The sequence below is a fragment of the Eublepharis macularius genome, chromosome 7, assembly GCF_028583425.1.
Source record: "Eublepharis macularius isolate TG4126 chromosome 7, MPM_Emac_v1.0, whole genome shotgun sequence".
In the NCBI taxonomy this organism is placed as follows: Eukaryota; Metazoa; Chordata; class Lepidosauria; order Squamata; family Eublepharidae; genus Eublepharis; species Eublepharis macularius.
In genome coordinates, this window is record NC_072796.1 from 50,434,600 (window position 1) to 50,451,626 (window position 17,027).

Genomic DNA, 17,027 nt, shown 5'->3' on the forward strand with positions numbered 1-17,027 from the left:
GGGTTTCTCCTAATACTTTCTACCACACATCCTTTAACTGGACACAACAGGCATTGGACCTGGGATCTTCTGAAGATGCTCTGCTACTGAGTAATGGCCCCTTGTTGTTAGTCTGTCAAGGTCAGTTATTATCTACTCTGACTGGCGGCAGCTGACCAGGGTCTCAAGGAGAAGATTTCCATAACACCTACTACCTGGTCATATTAACCAGAGATACCAGGGATTGAACCTGGGACTTGCATCATGCAAAGCTGTTGCGGAACCACTAAGCCACGGCTGCTCTCATTGCTAACTCTGAGTCTTAGCCCCTCTTTCTTCAAGAAGGAAGTAAATGACATGCTACTAGGAAGAATGCACAAAAGACGGTACACTGAACACAGTACTGAGCGCTACAAGGAGCACTGAGAAACCATTTAAGTTATCTGTGCATAGTTTCTTTCTGCATTTTCAGTGCAGAGTCCATTGCAGCAGTCCAACAAAGAGATACTGCAGAGATACATACCTTGAATTTCTACATCTATCCACAAAGGAGATGCACAACTTTCTGCTTTGGAGGTTACATGGAATCATGTAAAGAGGACTTGAACATTCTTTGTTAGTATTTCCCATGACTCTCAAATCTCAGTGTGATGCTAAGAACGCTTTCCTGAGTATGACTGAGTATGATTCTGAGTAGATCTGCTTAGGATCGCTTTCTATATTATCCTGAATGATGTGAAATGCGTACAGTAGCGTGGCCAACCTTTTCATCCAATGTTACACAAAGGGAGAGGTAGAGCCAGTCCCCTGAGCACTACAGTGCCTGTGGAGCCCTTTGTGTGACTCTGCTTCTAGTCTAGTAAGCAGAGCACAATGCACCATGGGAAAGAGGAAAGAGTGTGCGTCTGGTTCTGCACTGAAGCCAGCCCAATGGGCTCTCTCATCCAGGCACACACCACAGGGTGGCCAAGCCAGTCTTTTGGCAGATATGTGTTAGACATTATGGTGGGGGGTGGGGGAACCTTATCTTCTTTGACAGAAAACAGCATTTTTGAAACGACATGTTTTATGGCCTAAAAATATTAAGAAGTCCAGATCCCAACCTTTCCAGAATTTGTCTGAAGCCCCTCTCTTTTTAGATGAAACTAAAAGGCCAAAATTGTGAGGAGTAAATACCATTGCTGGAGAAGTGAACTCTTGCAAGACCAAACCAAAGTAAAATTAACACTGTGTAATCTGCCTTGAGTCTCAGTGAGAAAAGCGGACCATAAATAGCATAAACAAAATAAAAAATAAAATAAAAATGCCCAAAGGGAAGCTGGAGAAAAAACATAATGGAGATAAATGCTGCATGGAAAAAGTAAGCTGAGTTCAGTCACATATTGAAGCAGAAAAGCCCAGTGGGAAAACTTTTATTTTAACCCCTTACCCCCTCAATACAATACAGAAGGTCTATTGGGCCACCCTGATTTCTGGGGTTATTGATCCTCTGGAGTAAAACAGCACTAGAATACAATTGGGCTTTTATTTTTTGCTCTCTCGTTAATCTTTCAAACACAATTTCCATTTTATTTATTGTTCATCTATTTCTAGTTATTATTTAGTCCAAAGATGGCAGCTAGCAGTACACCAGTACAAATAACATCACAACTCAAGAACTAGAAGGTATCTGAACACCCAATCCCAGACTGGTAGTGTCTGTCACCAATGTTGCTGGAACAAGAGAGACTCAATTACCCTACAAATCTGCAATAGCCACATGGACACACAAGGCAGAGAGGAAAGAGAGCAGCTTCTTACGCAGAAGCGGAACAGCCATTCAGTTCAGAGAAACTCAGAATAACTCCCACGTCCTCCCCATACTGACCGATTATTGCGCTCACAAATGGGTACCTCCCTTTAGCCTTCTGAAGAGGTAGCCTGAACTGCTTAAGAGGACACTATCAAAGCTTCACACATCCAATGACAGCAAAACCTTTTGTGAGTGGCAAACTTTATGATGGGTCATTTCCTTAACTAGCTAGTTTTGACCTCCAGTGAAAAGATTCTATTGTATGCTAACGGTCATATTTTACACCTATTCTCTACAATTGTGAGAACTAGAAATTATTTTTAAACATTTCTAGAGTCGTTTTGTACAATTCAGTGGTATAAACTCCACTATACTTGTCAGAGCTACTAGCTCTTATCACAAAATAAACCCTGTACAGTGTTTCCGCCATTCATTTTATGATGCATGCCAGATCGATCTTTCTATATTAAAGCCAGCTCTCATTTTAAAAATGCACTTCAAACGTCAGTTGCTTTTTAAAGAATTCTGTATGCTTGAATGAAAAAAACAAACAAGTCAAAGCTTCCTAACTTCCTCCCCGTGCAATGTTTGTTTCCTCCCTTCCCAAGAGGCATATGCCCCAGGCAACGATTCTCCTCTACTTACACACTGAGATCCGGAAAAGCTCTGTTAATGATGATAGCTAAATTCCCAACACAACTTAATTCTCCCTAGCATTGCATATGCAAAGGAGATTCTGAGCCCGTCACTTTGGCTCAATTGCTTAACCCTTGTTCTAGCAATTGTCAGCTCCACCTAATATTCAGATCTGCTAACCAAAGGAACACTTGCACAGCACAGTACCCAACATAATTCCAGAGGCTCCATCAGAGGCTCAGCAATATTTCAGGCTGATTTATATCATGTCAGGCACCATTAATGTGTTCAACACCTATATACAAATCTTTTTGCCAGATGTCTTTGCAAAAATGGCTGCTTACCAAGAGATGTTCATTATACTGCAGGGCTGGAACAATACAAATGGAACAGCTATACAATAGCTCTCTGACTTGGGGCTCCAAGTGTACATCAGGAAAAAGATAATTTCTGAAAATACCATTTATTCATATATGTAGCGTATGAAAGTGTGTTCGGACCTGTGTAAATAGTAAGCACCTCCTCACCAATTACACTTAACCACTGAAAATGTCCTACAATAGTCATAGAGCAGTAAAGAGTCAGGAGAATAAGCAGACATAGCCCAATTCATATATTATTATTAACTCCCCCACCTCCACCCCAGGACTATCCCCAGGCAGAAAATAAATAAAGGCCTTGAGTTAATGTGTTTGTTCTTCCACTCTCACTGCAGTGTCCCATGGCTATTAGAACGCAGGATTTCCCTTGAGTCCAGGATATACAACCCTAGTGAAATACTTGTTCAAATAATAGCCATGGGTATCTCTGTCTCATTCTTGAATCTCCCTGAAGCAATTAGAAAAGGTGGAAGAGGAGTAGATGAACCTGAAACCTATACTTGTATGACTTAGTTTGATCAGAAAGTAGATGCTAGTCTGTCCCATTCCCTTCAGCTACATCTAAATGAGACAGGGGTGACAAGTACGTGCCTTATGGATTTTGATACATGCATCAGGGCCAAGTCACACTGCCAAATTTCTTTATACAGCAGTAGGCCCAACATGAGATGGACTGACTCAGTAAAGGAGGTCACGGTGTTCAGTTTGCAAGACTTCAGCAAGACTGGTAAGATGTGTTAGAGGGCATTCAGTCATAGGGTTACCATGTCAGAAGTTACTTGAAAGCACGTAACGCTATTGCCTAGAGAAATGCTAGTGTAAACTGGTCTATACATAGGGTTGCCAAGCTCCAGGTGGAGCTTGGAGATCTCCGGGAATTACAATCAATCTCCAGACTACAGAGATCAGTTCCCCTAGAGAAAACGGCCGTTCAGAAGTGGACTCTATGGCATTATACTTTACTGAAAACCCTGCCCTCCCTAGGTTCCACTCCCACATCTCCAGGAATTTCCCAACCCAGAAACCTATACACGTAGTGGGTTGGGAGCTTGAGTCACCAGCCACCATCATGGAGATGAACACCCAGCACCATGTGCAGCTGTGTGCAGAGACAAGGAAACTAATACTAGTAGGTTGTTGTGGGTTTTCCGGGCTGTATAGCCGTGGTCTTGGCATTGTAGTTCCTGACGTTTCGCCAGCAGCTGTGGCTGGCATCTTCAGAGGTGTAGCACCAAAAGACAGAGATCTCTCAGTGTCACAGTGTCACTGTCTTTTGGTGCTACACCTCTGAAGATGCCAGCCACAGCTGCTGGAGAAACATCAGGAACTACAATGCCAAGACCATGGCTATACAGCCCGGAAAATCCACAACAACCGTCGTTCTCCGGCCATGAAAGCCTTCGACAATATACTAGTAGGTTAAGTTGTCTACCATTTTAAAGTTATTACTCACCTCCCCAGTCTAATATTGGCCCCATGCTAGAGGAATCATCACTGTTTTTATTTTATTTTTTTAGATAAGAAACAAGGAAAGAGTAAAGGAGAAAAGACAGATACACCCAGCAGAAAATAAAAGCTATTCCTATGTTACAAACTGGATTTAAGGATGAATTTTAGGTCTGAAAAAATAGAATACTAAGCTATCTAATACAACCCAAGAATGGGGTGTGATCACTAAAGATCTTAAATGAACATGCATAATAATACTACAGCTTGTCAGATTTGGAGGAAAATTTATCCCTACATCAGAGATGAAGCCTACTATATCCAGAATCTGCTAAGATGTGATGGAAGTCTGGCTAGGTAAGAGAACAAACCAGTATTACTGAGTCAGCTTAATGAGCCAATTAAAGTTCATAACCACAAATTACCACCAATTTATTTGTGAACGATAGAAACAAATATTTTAAATCCAAGAATTCAACGTGTATACAGAGACACAGCCATAATCAAGGAGCACTGGGCACACTTAAACCTATTGGTTGCAATGGTTTTAGGCTTGCCTAATGCTGTACCGAATTCTGCTCACAAAACACAAAGTGATAAGCAATATCCTCTTCGACTGCTGAGTTCTTTTATAATCCAGTCATGGATTTTGGCAGAGCAGATATTTCTGTTTCCAGAATGTTTGAGAATCCTGGTGGGTCAGCCATGCTAAAAAGGGAACAGACATGGGGAAATCCCATTTGCCCGGCTCACTCACAGCCCTATGAAACTGGTCCGGTAACAGCAGTACAAGCCATGTCCCAGGTTTGGTTCGCACAGCCTCTGCACATTGTCTGATATTTATTGTTTGCCTTCAGCACACAAAGCAAATGAAAGTCTGTTTTTCCAGGTATGCCATTAAAAAAAGAGAGTTGTCTTAAATTCACATACTAGTTACAGTTATGTCTGATACTGAAATTCTTTTGTGTATAACATGGGATAGGGGTAGTCTTACATTCAGGGTCATCTTCCTTTCATATAAATACAGTAAGGTTGTCTGAATATGTTGAACACAAACTGCTATCCCCACAATACCGCAATCCTTCCTTAAGTAGGTTTCATGGAAATACGCAAAACTGCAATCTATGCTCATAACAAACAGTTCAAACCTATTCTCCCTATGCGTGATGCAATTATCTGGGGGGGATTAAAAAATCCTTCCAAGCTATGTGCAGTGTGCTTGTGTGAACTGCTACTAAGTCAATAGTTAATTGTACCTACTTATTGAAGCACAACACATTCTGAGATGGAATTCAGATTTTCATTCACTGGACAAATGGGATTCTGAGTGGCTGAACCACTAAAGAAAATCCTTACCCAAATAATTTTAGTACACCTAGCTTAACTTCTCCCACTCAGCAGGTAGTTGTTCTTAAGAGTACATGATCTGTGCTCTGTGAACTGAGCATGTTGAAGCCCTCCCAACCTCTTCCATAGAGAAGACCCTTTCCTTGTCCCAGGATTATAGAGAAATCAGTTCCAGTCTCCTCACTGCAGCTGAGATCCACCACTTATCTCCAAACCTTTCTCTCTCTACTCCAGGGGTGCACAACTCAAAGAGTTACATGGTCCTATGTGAGGACTTACTGTGAAAAATTGTTTACAACTGACCACTGAGGAAGGCCTTAGGGCCAAAATGCATCTGGTCGGTGTATACTGTACCTTGGTCTATTTGTGTTGGTCATTGCACTGTACCATCATCTGTATTTTGAGATGTTTTAGCAAGTTTTAGTATATATATGTAGCCTGCCCTTCAGGCCTTATGTTTTAAACTTGTTTTTAATATATATATCCTATATATATATATATATATATATATATATATATATATATATATATATATATATATATATATATATATATATATATATATATATATATAGGATATATATAGGATATATATATATAGGATATATATATATATATATATAGGATATATATATAAATATATATATTTATAGGTTGTTACTTAACCCCTCGATTTTTGTTCCCCTGCTTGTTTGGGTTGAGTTTGTGGGGGGTTCCCCCACCCCCCTTTTTTCGTCCTTGCAGTAGGGCCCATGCTCCCACAGCCGCTGATTCTGTTATTCTTTCCTCCCCCTCCCCTCACAACCACTGATGTACTACCTCTGCTTCCACTCACATAGCAAGAAGGCTTGACAACTACCTCCCAGCCCTCCTGAAATAAAGCGTGGCAACTCTCGCCCTACTGAAGCTCCTGGCTCTCGCGAGAACTCTTGACAACTACATGGGCTGCTTTAACCACCATCATGGACATCTAAGCCTCTTGCCTGAAACTTGCCGCCCAATTCCCAGTCTCATCAACGGTTCTTGCACTTTCCACGTTATAATTCCTGGGCAAAGGCTCCAATTGCTCTCCCAGAATGCACAAGTGAGTGCACAGATAGGTACACCTAGAACCTTCCTGCTCCAAGAACTTCCACCTGGAATAACGAGACATGCAATGAAGAGCAAGATCTGAGTCCAACAGAACCTTAAAGGCCAACTAGATTTTCAGGTATGAGCATTCAAGAGTCAAAGCTTCCTTATTCATGAGCTTTGACTCTTGAAGGTTCATACCTTGGAAATCTAGTTGGTTTTTAAGGTGCCACTGGACCAGGCTCTTGCTCTTGGACTGCAGACCAACAGGGCTACCCACCTGAACCTATCAGACATACAATCAAAGACCCGCAGATTTCACCAGGCAATGATAAAACTGAACCCTGCTCCCTTGTCTGAAGCCAATTCCATCCCCGTGGTACAAGCTGCCCTCTCTCCAGTCCTGTGTAAGAGCGTGGCCTCCCTATTTCCCGAATTCACCCAGTTGCCTAAGCCCTCTGGCCTCCTATGCCTCACCGCACGCTCTTCTCCACAGCCTCGCTCATCGCTTTAACCAGCTTTAACCACCCCACCCCACCCCCCATTTATCTTGCTGAGGACGTTTCCGCCTTTTCGTTTCTCCCCAGCTGCTTGCATAGGCACGTGTGAATGTTCGAATGCAGTGACAGAACGTCACAGGGAGTGGTACTGCAAAGTCCCAGCGCACTTGCAAACAAATGTTGCTTTTGCACTTTCAAATTCCAGGGGCGGGAAATGCCATTCGAACGCCGCGCGTCAAAACGAGAATAGGCAAGTAAGGGCCGTGTGTGACCAGCCGTTTTGATCAGTCGACCCGAGGGGGGATCAGGCAGGCACGTCCCCGATGAAGTGCCTAGCAGTCGTTGGGAGAGGCAAGGGGGCGGACGGGAACGAGGCGCCTTGCATCCCAGCGCCGGGCGGCGCTTCGGGCTCCCTCCTCCGGCTCAGCCTATTGCGGCGATCGCTGTCGCCAAGCCCCAGAAGAACCGCTATATTTAACACGCCGCAAAGAAACGCTCCCAGCTAACTGCTCTCCCCCCCCCCTCACCCGCCCGGTCCCCAGAGGATGCCCGGCGTCTGCTCGCGCACCAACCTCTGCCGCCAGCGCCCTCGTCGCTCTGGTTAAACTCGAAGAGGAAATCGAAATCAAATTCGGGGTCTTCCTCCAGGCCGGTCATGGCTTGGCCAAAGGAGCGGCAACAGCTCCCTCTGAGACCTCCTCCTTCTCCGGCCAGCTGGGAAAGTTGCCGCGGGTTTTCCCAAGGCTCTTGCGGGACACCTGTTGCAGGGCGGCTGCCCTCCCCCCCCCTCCCCTCGCGCCGGCACCGCTCGGCCGGACAGGGTCCCTGGGCTCGCTCCCCACCTCCCTTTTATCCGAGCAAGCGGGGCGCAGCCTGCTTGCGGGTCCCGGGAGGCAAGCGGCGAGCCCTCCTGGGTTGGGCGTAACGTGACCCTTTGGCGAGCGCCGCTCGCTCTCTTATCTCTCGATCGCTGCCTCCCTCGCTCTGTGGGATCCTCCCCCTCCCTTTGTTTATCTGCACCCGGAAACATCAACACTCGAGTTGCTCTGCCCGCCTCTCGCTGGTTCCTCATTTTAAAATAAACCTTCGCTGCTCAAGTTACAGTCCGGCTGGGTGTGCGTGTGTCTCTGCTAGACACTGTCCTCTCTTCTCCCCTGGCTTGTCCACCTGTCTGTGCTTTTATGAGGGAGAAGGGCTTGTGTTCAAGACAGAAACGTGATCTAATTTTCCTCTTTCCTATCTACGTGGCTTGCAGAAGTAAACATGAGGAAATGCTATTTACTCCCCCCTCCCCAATGGCGCATATAGGGACTGGGAAACTATTCTCTCCCCATGACTCAGTGGTGTTGTGGTTGCTTCACAGTTTAGCATTAGGACACAGTTAATCCCCACAACCAACATATTAAAAGGCCAGAGAGCTGGAACTGGAAGGCCGTTCTTGACCAAGGGTCCTCAGAATGGGCCTGCCATATATTTCAGAACCTGGCCTTGCTCTTCTTGTTTGTGACGGAAACACTGGAAGCATAACACTATTGGTGCTGCAGCAGACATGACTGCTACTTGAAATAAGAAGTGGCTGTCAGTGGGTCAGCACAAAATATGGCACATGCTACACCCCAGACAGAGGCAGAAAGGAACACGGGCCTAAGAAGTAGGATCAGCCACCTGCCAATCCCCTAGAAGTCGACTTATGAAATCCATATCACAAACAGTCCAAAACAGAAAGTGGTACTTCCCAAGCAAAGAACACCAGAGGAATCAAGCTACACACTGAAGGGAAAGGCCATGAAAACCAAAAACACGAAACAGAGTAACCAACAACAGAGTAAACCCTCCCATCACTGCTAGTTTTGTTTATGTGTGAGATGGAAAATTCATTCAAAGACAGTCAGAAACATCTATACTATACATTCAAATACCTTTCATATCTTTCTATCCTGACTAGAAACTATTGCCAAATGAAACAGCAATTAATCTGTAACAAACCTCCTTCACAAAACTACCACCCCCCAGAGGGTTGATTTTTTTTAACTTAACTGACTTAAACGGCCCTATAGACCGTTATAATTTGATCACTATCACCAAGCCATCCCAGAGAAATGTTATTGGTTACAGCCCAGACATGGCTCAAGAAGACACATGTCTAACATTGTGAACTCTTTAAAAAGTCTGCTATCTGGTGTGCAGCTAGAGTTGCATGCTCCTAGCTGGGAAATTCCTGGAGATTTGGAGGGTAGAGCTTGGGGAAGAGAAGGATCTCAACTGGGTATAATGCCATAGACTCCATCTTCTATGGCAGTAATTTCCTGTTACTTGGAAATCAGTTGGGATTTTGGGAGATCTCTAGCCACCATCTGGAGGTTAGGAACCCTATGTAGAGCCCAGAAGCACACCTGGGTGGCAAAGCCAGAGAGATGTCAGGATCTGTCATGCTAAGAGAACTTAACCTAAGTCACACCATATTAACTGAGGTAGTTGTTTAGTCTTTCTCTCCCTCCAGGTCCAGCTAGGCCGTGACCACGCTTTCCATGCGAGTGGATACTGCATCTTATCTGTTTTTCTTCAGAGTCGACCTTGAAGGTCCAACTTCCCACAGAAGAGCGCCCAGCAATGTGAACTGGGGCAGGAGGCTGGGAACGGAGGGTTTGATCTGTAACAACTTTCATTTTGTAACTCATTCCTAACAATATGTCAGACTATGACATCCCCGTTAGCCAGAGTCTGTCTTCCTCCCTTCTGTAAGAAGCCAAGGTCTCTTGATTTCAAAAGCTTTTGTGGGGGGAGGCTATCAGCTTCCTCCTCGCTGAAGGCTTGCTTTAAATCACGGTATTCTTTTGGAATGAGGTTGATTTCTTCTTGAGTTAAGAGGGCCTCTTCTATTTGAGTTAGTTTCTCCTTTCCCCACTTCATTTGCCTTGTTGAACATGACAATTCCTTTAGCCCAGTCTGTATAGGAGTTATGATCCCATAACCACCGACTGCCCAAAATGAGGGGATATTTGGCCACTTAACTGACTACAAACGATCGGCTTTCCCAATGTTCCCCCATGCCGGTAAGCACCTGCTCCGTTTCAAGGACAACTGGGTTCATGTTAGACCCGTCCATCTGTTCAAAGATAATAGGAGTTTCCAGTTCTTTGGTTTCCAAACCCAGGCCATTCACTAATGCTGGCGCTATAATGTCTCTGGAGCAACCCGAATCAATTAATGCTTCTACTCGGATATGGGTTCCCCGCTTGGGGTTTAGTAGGATGATCGGAATGAACAATATGGACCCTTTTTCTCTCACCTCTTTACGGGTGGACCCTTTCTTGATCTGTCGGTGGGGCCCCTTCACGACAGATCCATCTTGTTTCCCGACTGCGGGCTGGGTGCTTCTTCTTCCTCCACAGGACGGCGGGACTTTTACAGCCCCTGGAAACCCCCAATCGACCTTGGGAAGTAATTTCAATGGACTTTATCACAGATCTACCTCCCTCTTTTATTTGGTTCGCTGGAAAGACTTTGAGGAAGGGTACAGAGAGTGGGCACAATCAATTCATGTCAGAGCCCCCCGGCTCTTAAAACAATTTCATCAACGATATCCTGAGAAACCAAGGGGAGATGGTGGAGGGGGGCCTTAAGGGGGGCAGAATGTCAGGATCTGTCATGCTAAGACAACTTAACCTAAGTCACACCATATTAACTGAGGTAGTTGTTTAGTCTTTCTCTCCCTCCAGGTCCAGCTAGGCCGTGACCGCACTTTCCATGGGAGAGGATACTGCATCTTATCTGTTTTTCTTCAGAGTCGACTTTGAAGGTCCAGCTTCCCACAGAACAGCGCCCAGCAATGTGAACTGTGGGGGGAGGCTGGGAATGGAGGGTTTGATCTGTAACAACTTTCATTTTGTAACTCATTCCTAACAAAGCTTGTGTTCAGCCAGGATCTTCCTGGTCCTGGAATGTGGACATCTGGGCCTGTATGCTGTCTTTCAAATAAACCTTTTGAAATCAAGAGACCTTGGCTTCTTGCAGAAGGGAGGAAGACAGACTCTGGCTAACGGGGATGCCATAGTCTGACAAGAGAAACCCAGCACCTTGGGGTAGGTTCAGAGGCGGGGACAAGCCATTCTTTCTCCTATATTATACAGCTTTACCAAACCCTTCCCCTCCAAAAAGAATGGTTGGTGGAGGGCAGAAATGGCAACTGGCCTATAAAAAGCAAACTCAGCCAACGTTTTTTTCTTGTCAGCCAGCAACTTTATTGGTGAAAGAGGCAAAAATCCAAATGGCTTCTTCCCATCCCAACTTTGTGGTAAAAAATTTGCCATTTGAGGCAAGACAGGTCTTATTACAATCCCCCATAAACACCCATTTTTATGGCTTGTTTATTGCTGAAAATTTTAATGCCTTTTGATGTATTTCTTGACATAAGCTTGCTCGTTCTCCAAAGCATGCCTCTTCAAAAGTAAAGAGCCAGTCCTTCACATCAACCGTGCAAGAGGTGCTTCAGAAGAGCACAAGAGGCATATCTTTGCGACTGCAGGGTGTATCCATTCAGAAACAGCTGCCTCCACCAAAGGACGACTTAGAATCTCTCAATATTTTTGTGATTTGCCGCAAAAACCCATGGCAGCCATTTTGTGGTGGTGCTCCTTCAGTGTTTTCAACATTCCAGAAGTGCCTATAGAATCAACAAGGCTGGGTAGCCCAATCTATGAACTCAAGTGCTGATTGCTGAAAATTTGTCTTTTGTAACTTTTCAGTAATTTTTCCAGCATATTCGCCCACCAGTTAGGTATGGATTTGAAGAGAATCCGGGAACTCTGATGTATTCCAAAGTGTGGTCTGAAGGCATGTCATAAGTAAGTCTAGGCTTGGTCAGTTCCTGGATGAGAGATCTCCTTGGAACACCATGAATACCACTGACTGCCTTGATGGAAGAAAGATATGATTTAAAGAGAAAGTTTGGTATCTATATTCACATAGATTTTTACTTGAATTCTTTTTAGTGATGATTTCCATCATTTTACAGAACGCTCATGAATATGTCGTAAAACAGCCCCAGTCAACATTTGGCACCCAGTAACAAAAATCTACGCACTTAGTCATTTTGTGTGTTTGTTTTTGCACTGTATGCACTACCAATGGTTGTAGGGATTAATGTCTTCTTTTCTTGATTTCCCTTGAACAGCTTCATCTTTTACAAGGTTTGTGGGAGATGCTGTCCTAGCTAATGACATCTACCCAACAATTTATTTCAAGGAAGACAGAAGTAGTTAGCCAGAAGTTCAGGACCATTCTTCTGGGATAACTGAACATAGAATTTTCAGCAATAATTTAACTCACAAAATCACCACTAGTGAAATACAACTCCTTCAATAGAAGAAACATTAATGGTAGATTCATTTGTAAAAAAAAACACAATTTTTTTTGCCTTGTGCAAAACTTGTCTTTGCTCAAAACAACCTCATGATAAGTAACCAAACCAGAAATGGAGCCCTCACTATTTGTTTTTGTGTGCATACTTTTGACTGGGGCAGGGGTGGATTTTAGGATCAATTCACATGGCCATTTTTTCAGCAATTTTGTTAAAGTTCAACTGACTAGATGCATTAATAAGTTGACATGGGCACACAAATGTGGTAAAAATACTTTTCTATCAATAGTAATTTATTCATTTATTTCATTATACCTTGCCTTTTTCCTCAAAGAGGCTTACATCATTCTCCTCTCTTCCAAGTTATTTTCATAATAACCCTGTAAGTTAGGTTAGGCTTGAGAGCATTTGACTAGCCCAAGGCCATCCAGCAAGCTTCCAGGGAAAAGTGGGAATGTGAACCACCACCACCCCGCCAAGACTGTAGTCCAGCACTGTAACCACTACACCATACTGGAACCGTGTGGCAAATGGAACTTTGGGATTAGCCAATTTTATTCTGAGACAAACAGGAAATGAATGAATTTTATCAATATATTCTAAACAGATTATATGTTTAATACTTCCTCCAGAGGAAGAACATTCATGCACTGTGAAATTTGGAAGCCATATTGATGAATTCATCTTACACCAAGTGGTTTTGCCTTCTTTTCATTTTGGAGCATTTGTAAAACAGTTCAACTTACCAAAATTACTTACAAAACAAACTCTGTTGGAGTTCCTGTTTTTAAATTGGTTGGCTGAATTAATCCTTAGTGTAGTTTAGAGTTCCAAAGAACTCAGGTTGCTCCAACTAAAGATGGCATCTGTCCTTTTTTAATATTCCCCCACAACCTTCTGCAGTGTTTTTTAATTCCTGTTCAAAATAGGTAAAGAAAACTTTTTCCTCCTACAAGATGACAAAGGTACCCTTAATGGCACACACCCCACATTTTCTTTGGAAGCATAAGGAATGGTAAGAAAGGGGTTCAGCTCAAAAGTATGGCACAGCCGTCAAGGAAATGATAGGGTTTGTATTTCAGTCCACCGCTAGACAACAGTCTAATTGCCAAAGGTTTCCAGTTTCCCAGAGGATACTGATTCTTAAGCATCTTCTTGGCTAGCTGACAAATGATGAAGCCTTCAAGATGAATGGAGAATGCCAGCCTGTGTGATTCTAAGTATGTGCTTGCATCAAGCCACAGCTGACCCACACCACACAAAACACAGAGCACCCTATGTATGTTAGTCACAGCTGACCCACAAATGACTCTAAACCCCAAGTCAAGGGGGGAGGCACCTATTTGCTAGGAAGTGCCACGTTCATACATTATAAAGTACCAAACCTCTCCTCTCCCCCATCAACAAGCCAGGCTGTGTTTCAACCAAAATCAACTGATTGTGGGTCTCAATTTAAACTCCCCAAGTGAACCTGTGGGTGACAGCTTTAGTCCTTTAATTTATAATGGCATATCAGTTTGCAGTGCCAGCATGATAGCACAGAGTATATACAACCAGGAGACTAATTTGCAAGCCACAATCCAATTAAACTGGCACTGCTGGTTTCAATTACACTAATTCATTTTATTTAATCCATTTTTAATCCCACCCTTCCTCTAAGCAGTTTGGAGTGGCATAAATGGTTCTCCTTTTAATCTCACAACAGCCCTGCAAAGCATGTTAGACAGAAAGAAAGAGAGATACTGGCCCAAGGTTAAGTGGAGAGCTTCATGAATGAGTGGGGATTGGATCCAATGTCCTCCCAGGCCTAGTCTAATGCCCTAAACACTGTACCTCACTGTAAATACTCTGCTTTTAACTGAATTTTAATAATGATACACACAGAATAGCATGCATTTGGCTTCTCTGCCCCTCAAGGACCTCTGGTCTTTTAGGGGAAGGGCAGGGAGCCTTTTGTTACCACATATTTAGCTGCAGCATCCACTAGCGCCCACAGATATTTTTTAGAAAATTTAAAAAAGAAGAAGAGTAAAGCAGACATGTATGTGTTCCCAAGTCCTAAGTCATCAGGGCCATGCCCAAACACTGTTGTATACTGTATTATCATTGTGCTATAGCAATAATTCACAACTGATTTTTCCCATATGACCAAAACAATTCAGGCAGTGAATGATTGCTAGTATAGTGCAATAATAGAGTAATATCCAGCAAGGAGTGGATGCAGCCCATAATGAAGATCGTTTGCAAACTGTGATCAAAGTTCAGGACTATGACAAATCTGAAGGAGTAGAATAAATCTCATAATCAACCAACTGGAGCAGTTTTCCAATAGTCTGTGAAAGCTATACACCTTTCCTTAAGTTTAGCTTCTAGCACCCCAGCTCTAGAAGCAGAAAACATCCAGTATATTGTTGTTGCTCTCTCACACTCAAGAATTTACAGTTTTCATACACTTGTAATACTTGCACTTACTCTGAAGTAATGTCAAAATAATCCCTTATTTAGTGGGACTGTAAGTGCCTTGAACAGGACAGCCTACAGTAGTTGTTTCTTAACAACAACAAAAACAAAGTTATTTGCAGAACTTTTAACAATTATCTTTTGTTGTTGTTGTTATAAGCAGGGCTTTAATTCGCTGCTCGGAAATATAATACTTTCACATTAGCCAAGATAGTTTTAAAGTCTGCAACATGCAAATGACCTCACCGTCCCAGAAGCCAGAACTGTGGAGCTCCCAGATCTTCGAGGCTATATTTCAAAGGAATACTTTGTAGAAGCAGTTATGGAAATGGTATTCCTCTATAGACCCTGGGAATCCCATTTTCCAGGCCAATGGCTGAAAAGTCCATCACAAGTGCCAGGAAAATACCATTTTTTTTCCATGAAACCCATTATGTTTCTCCCTCTCTCGCTACTTTCCATAACAAAATGCTATATTTCCTTACAAATTTTCTATTAGAGTTTATACTGCTCTGGCAAACATCTGCTCCTGATTTTCCCTCAAGCAATTTTCTAAATTTGATATTGAACTGCTAGTAGCCACTGTCCCTTACCAGCGCTGCTGCAAAAGTTCCTAAAAACTATATTCCCCACTATTGACAGAAAACTAGCTGAGAGCTCTGAGGATGGGCAAGGGCTTGTGTATGTGTGTGAGAGAAGGAATTGGCTCTGAGTGAAAGAGGCTGCTGTTATTGATTTAAGAGGCACATCTGCACAGCCGATTGGCAAGACACATTGCACACGCATTGTGCAATGTACCAGCCTTCCGTGCTTTGCTGGCTTTTGGCTCTTTTCTTTGCTCCCAGCTGTTTGTTCAAAGTTTCCAAGGCTGAATCACCCGGGTATGTAGAAAGTCCTTGGCATCATCATAAAAAACTCTCATGTGGATGAGCAGAATCATCAGGGTAATTTTTAAAAAGGAATTTGAGGGGGCAGCACAGGTGGGAAACAACTGGAACATAGGGCATCTTACTTTCTCCTCTTATTTCATTTGTATTTGTTGAATTTGTAATCTTTTTTGTGGGAGAGACAGTTTTCATAAAGCAAAGATGCAGAACAGTCATAAAGCATGCTAACGTATTCTTATCATCTTCAACTGTGTGTTTTCAATAAGTAGTTCACCTATAACAGGAAACCTGAACACAAAGGACACATTCCAGTACAGAAGACAGGTGAATATAAGACCACTGTACTCAATTGTTTTGGCAAACCCAGCTCTGTATTAGATTGCGGCCACAGCCTCTAGTTTTCAAATAAAACTATCCTTAAGGGAAAAACAAAGAGGAACACCACAGCTGAGACTAAACAGCTTATTTATAGATTAGTTGCATCAAGTCTAGACAACTCTAGAAGTTTTTTGAGATCCAACTTCACAAGCCACTTAAGCTGAATGGAACCAAAATGTTCTATGAATGGTGCTTGGAGAGAAGCACATCTGGGGAATGCCAGCAGAAAACTGAAGCCTAGAACCGTTGCCACACTGAGATCAGTTGTAGAAAGGTTGGTCAGTGTTCAGCATTTTTATTCCACATTTCATTTTCCTGTGACATCATTTTATAAATTCAAGAACAGCAGCATATATTACATTTTTTCAGAAGAAAACACATTAAAAATGGACCAGCTAAAGACTCCAGGAAACTTGCTTGCTGGGAAATTGAAACAGAATTTGAGTAGGACTTCATCGCAAGTGGAAGAGATTAAAGAAGGCTTAAGTCAGGGCTATTAGTTTACGTTGCCGGGGAAGATACAAGAAAAGTATTTAATACTTTGCAGTGTAATGATAATGAAAATAAAGACAAATGGAAGATTTGATTAGTGTGTTGGAACTAATCCTTAGCTAATAGTGAAGGAGAAAATTCATATGTGAGTGACTCAATGCAGTTAGTTTGGAATTTGGGGAGCAAGAAAATATATTAAAATTTGCTTTGTGTGTGATAATATCATCAAGTAAAAACCAGAATTCTGAGACAGACTAATTTAGGCATGGTACGTACATTGGATGTACACAGGACAGATCA

General features: G+C 43.0%; 1 protein-coding gene across 2 annotated transcripts in view; it reads right to left on the reverse strand.

The window, feature by feature from the left end:
- The window catches only part of NFATC1 (nuclear factor of activated T cells 1), a 179,511-nt gene that overhangs the window by 150,770 nt on the left and 11,714 nt on the right, over positions 1-17,027 (reverse strand). The window contains exon 1 of one of the 2 annotated variants that reach the window (XM_054984881.1): positions 7,724-7,935. The exons of the other annotated variant lie outside the window; for it this stretch is intronic. Coding sequence (XP_054840856.1) covers positions 7,724-7,808 — 85 coding nt within the window. The 5' untranslated portion in view covers positions 7,809-7,935. Of the gene's footprint in view, positions 1-7,723; positions 7,936-17,027 lie in introns of those variants that run through there. 2 annotated transcript variants of the gene reach the window in all.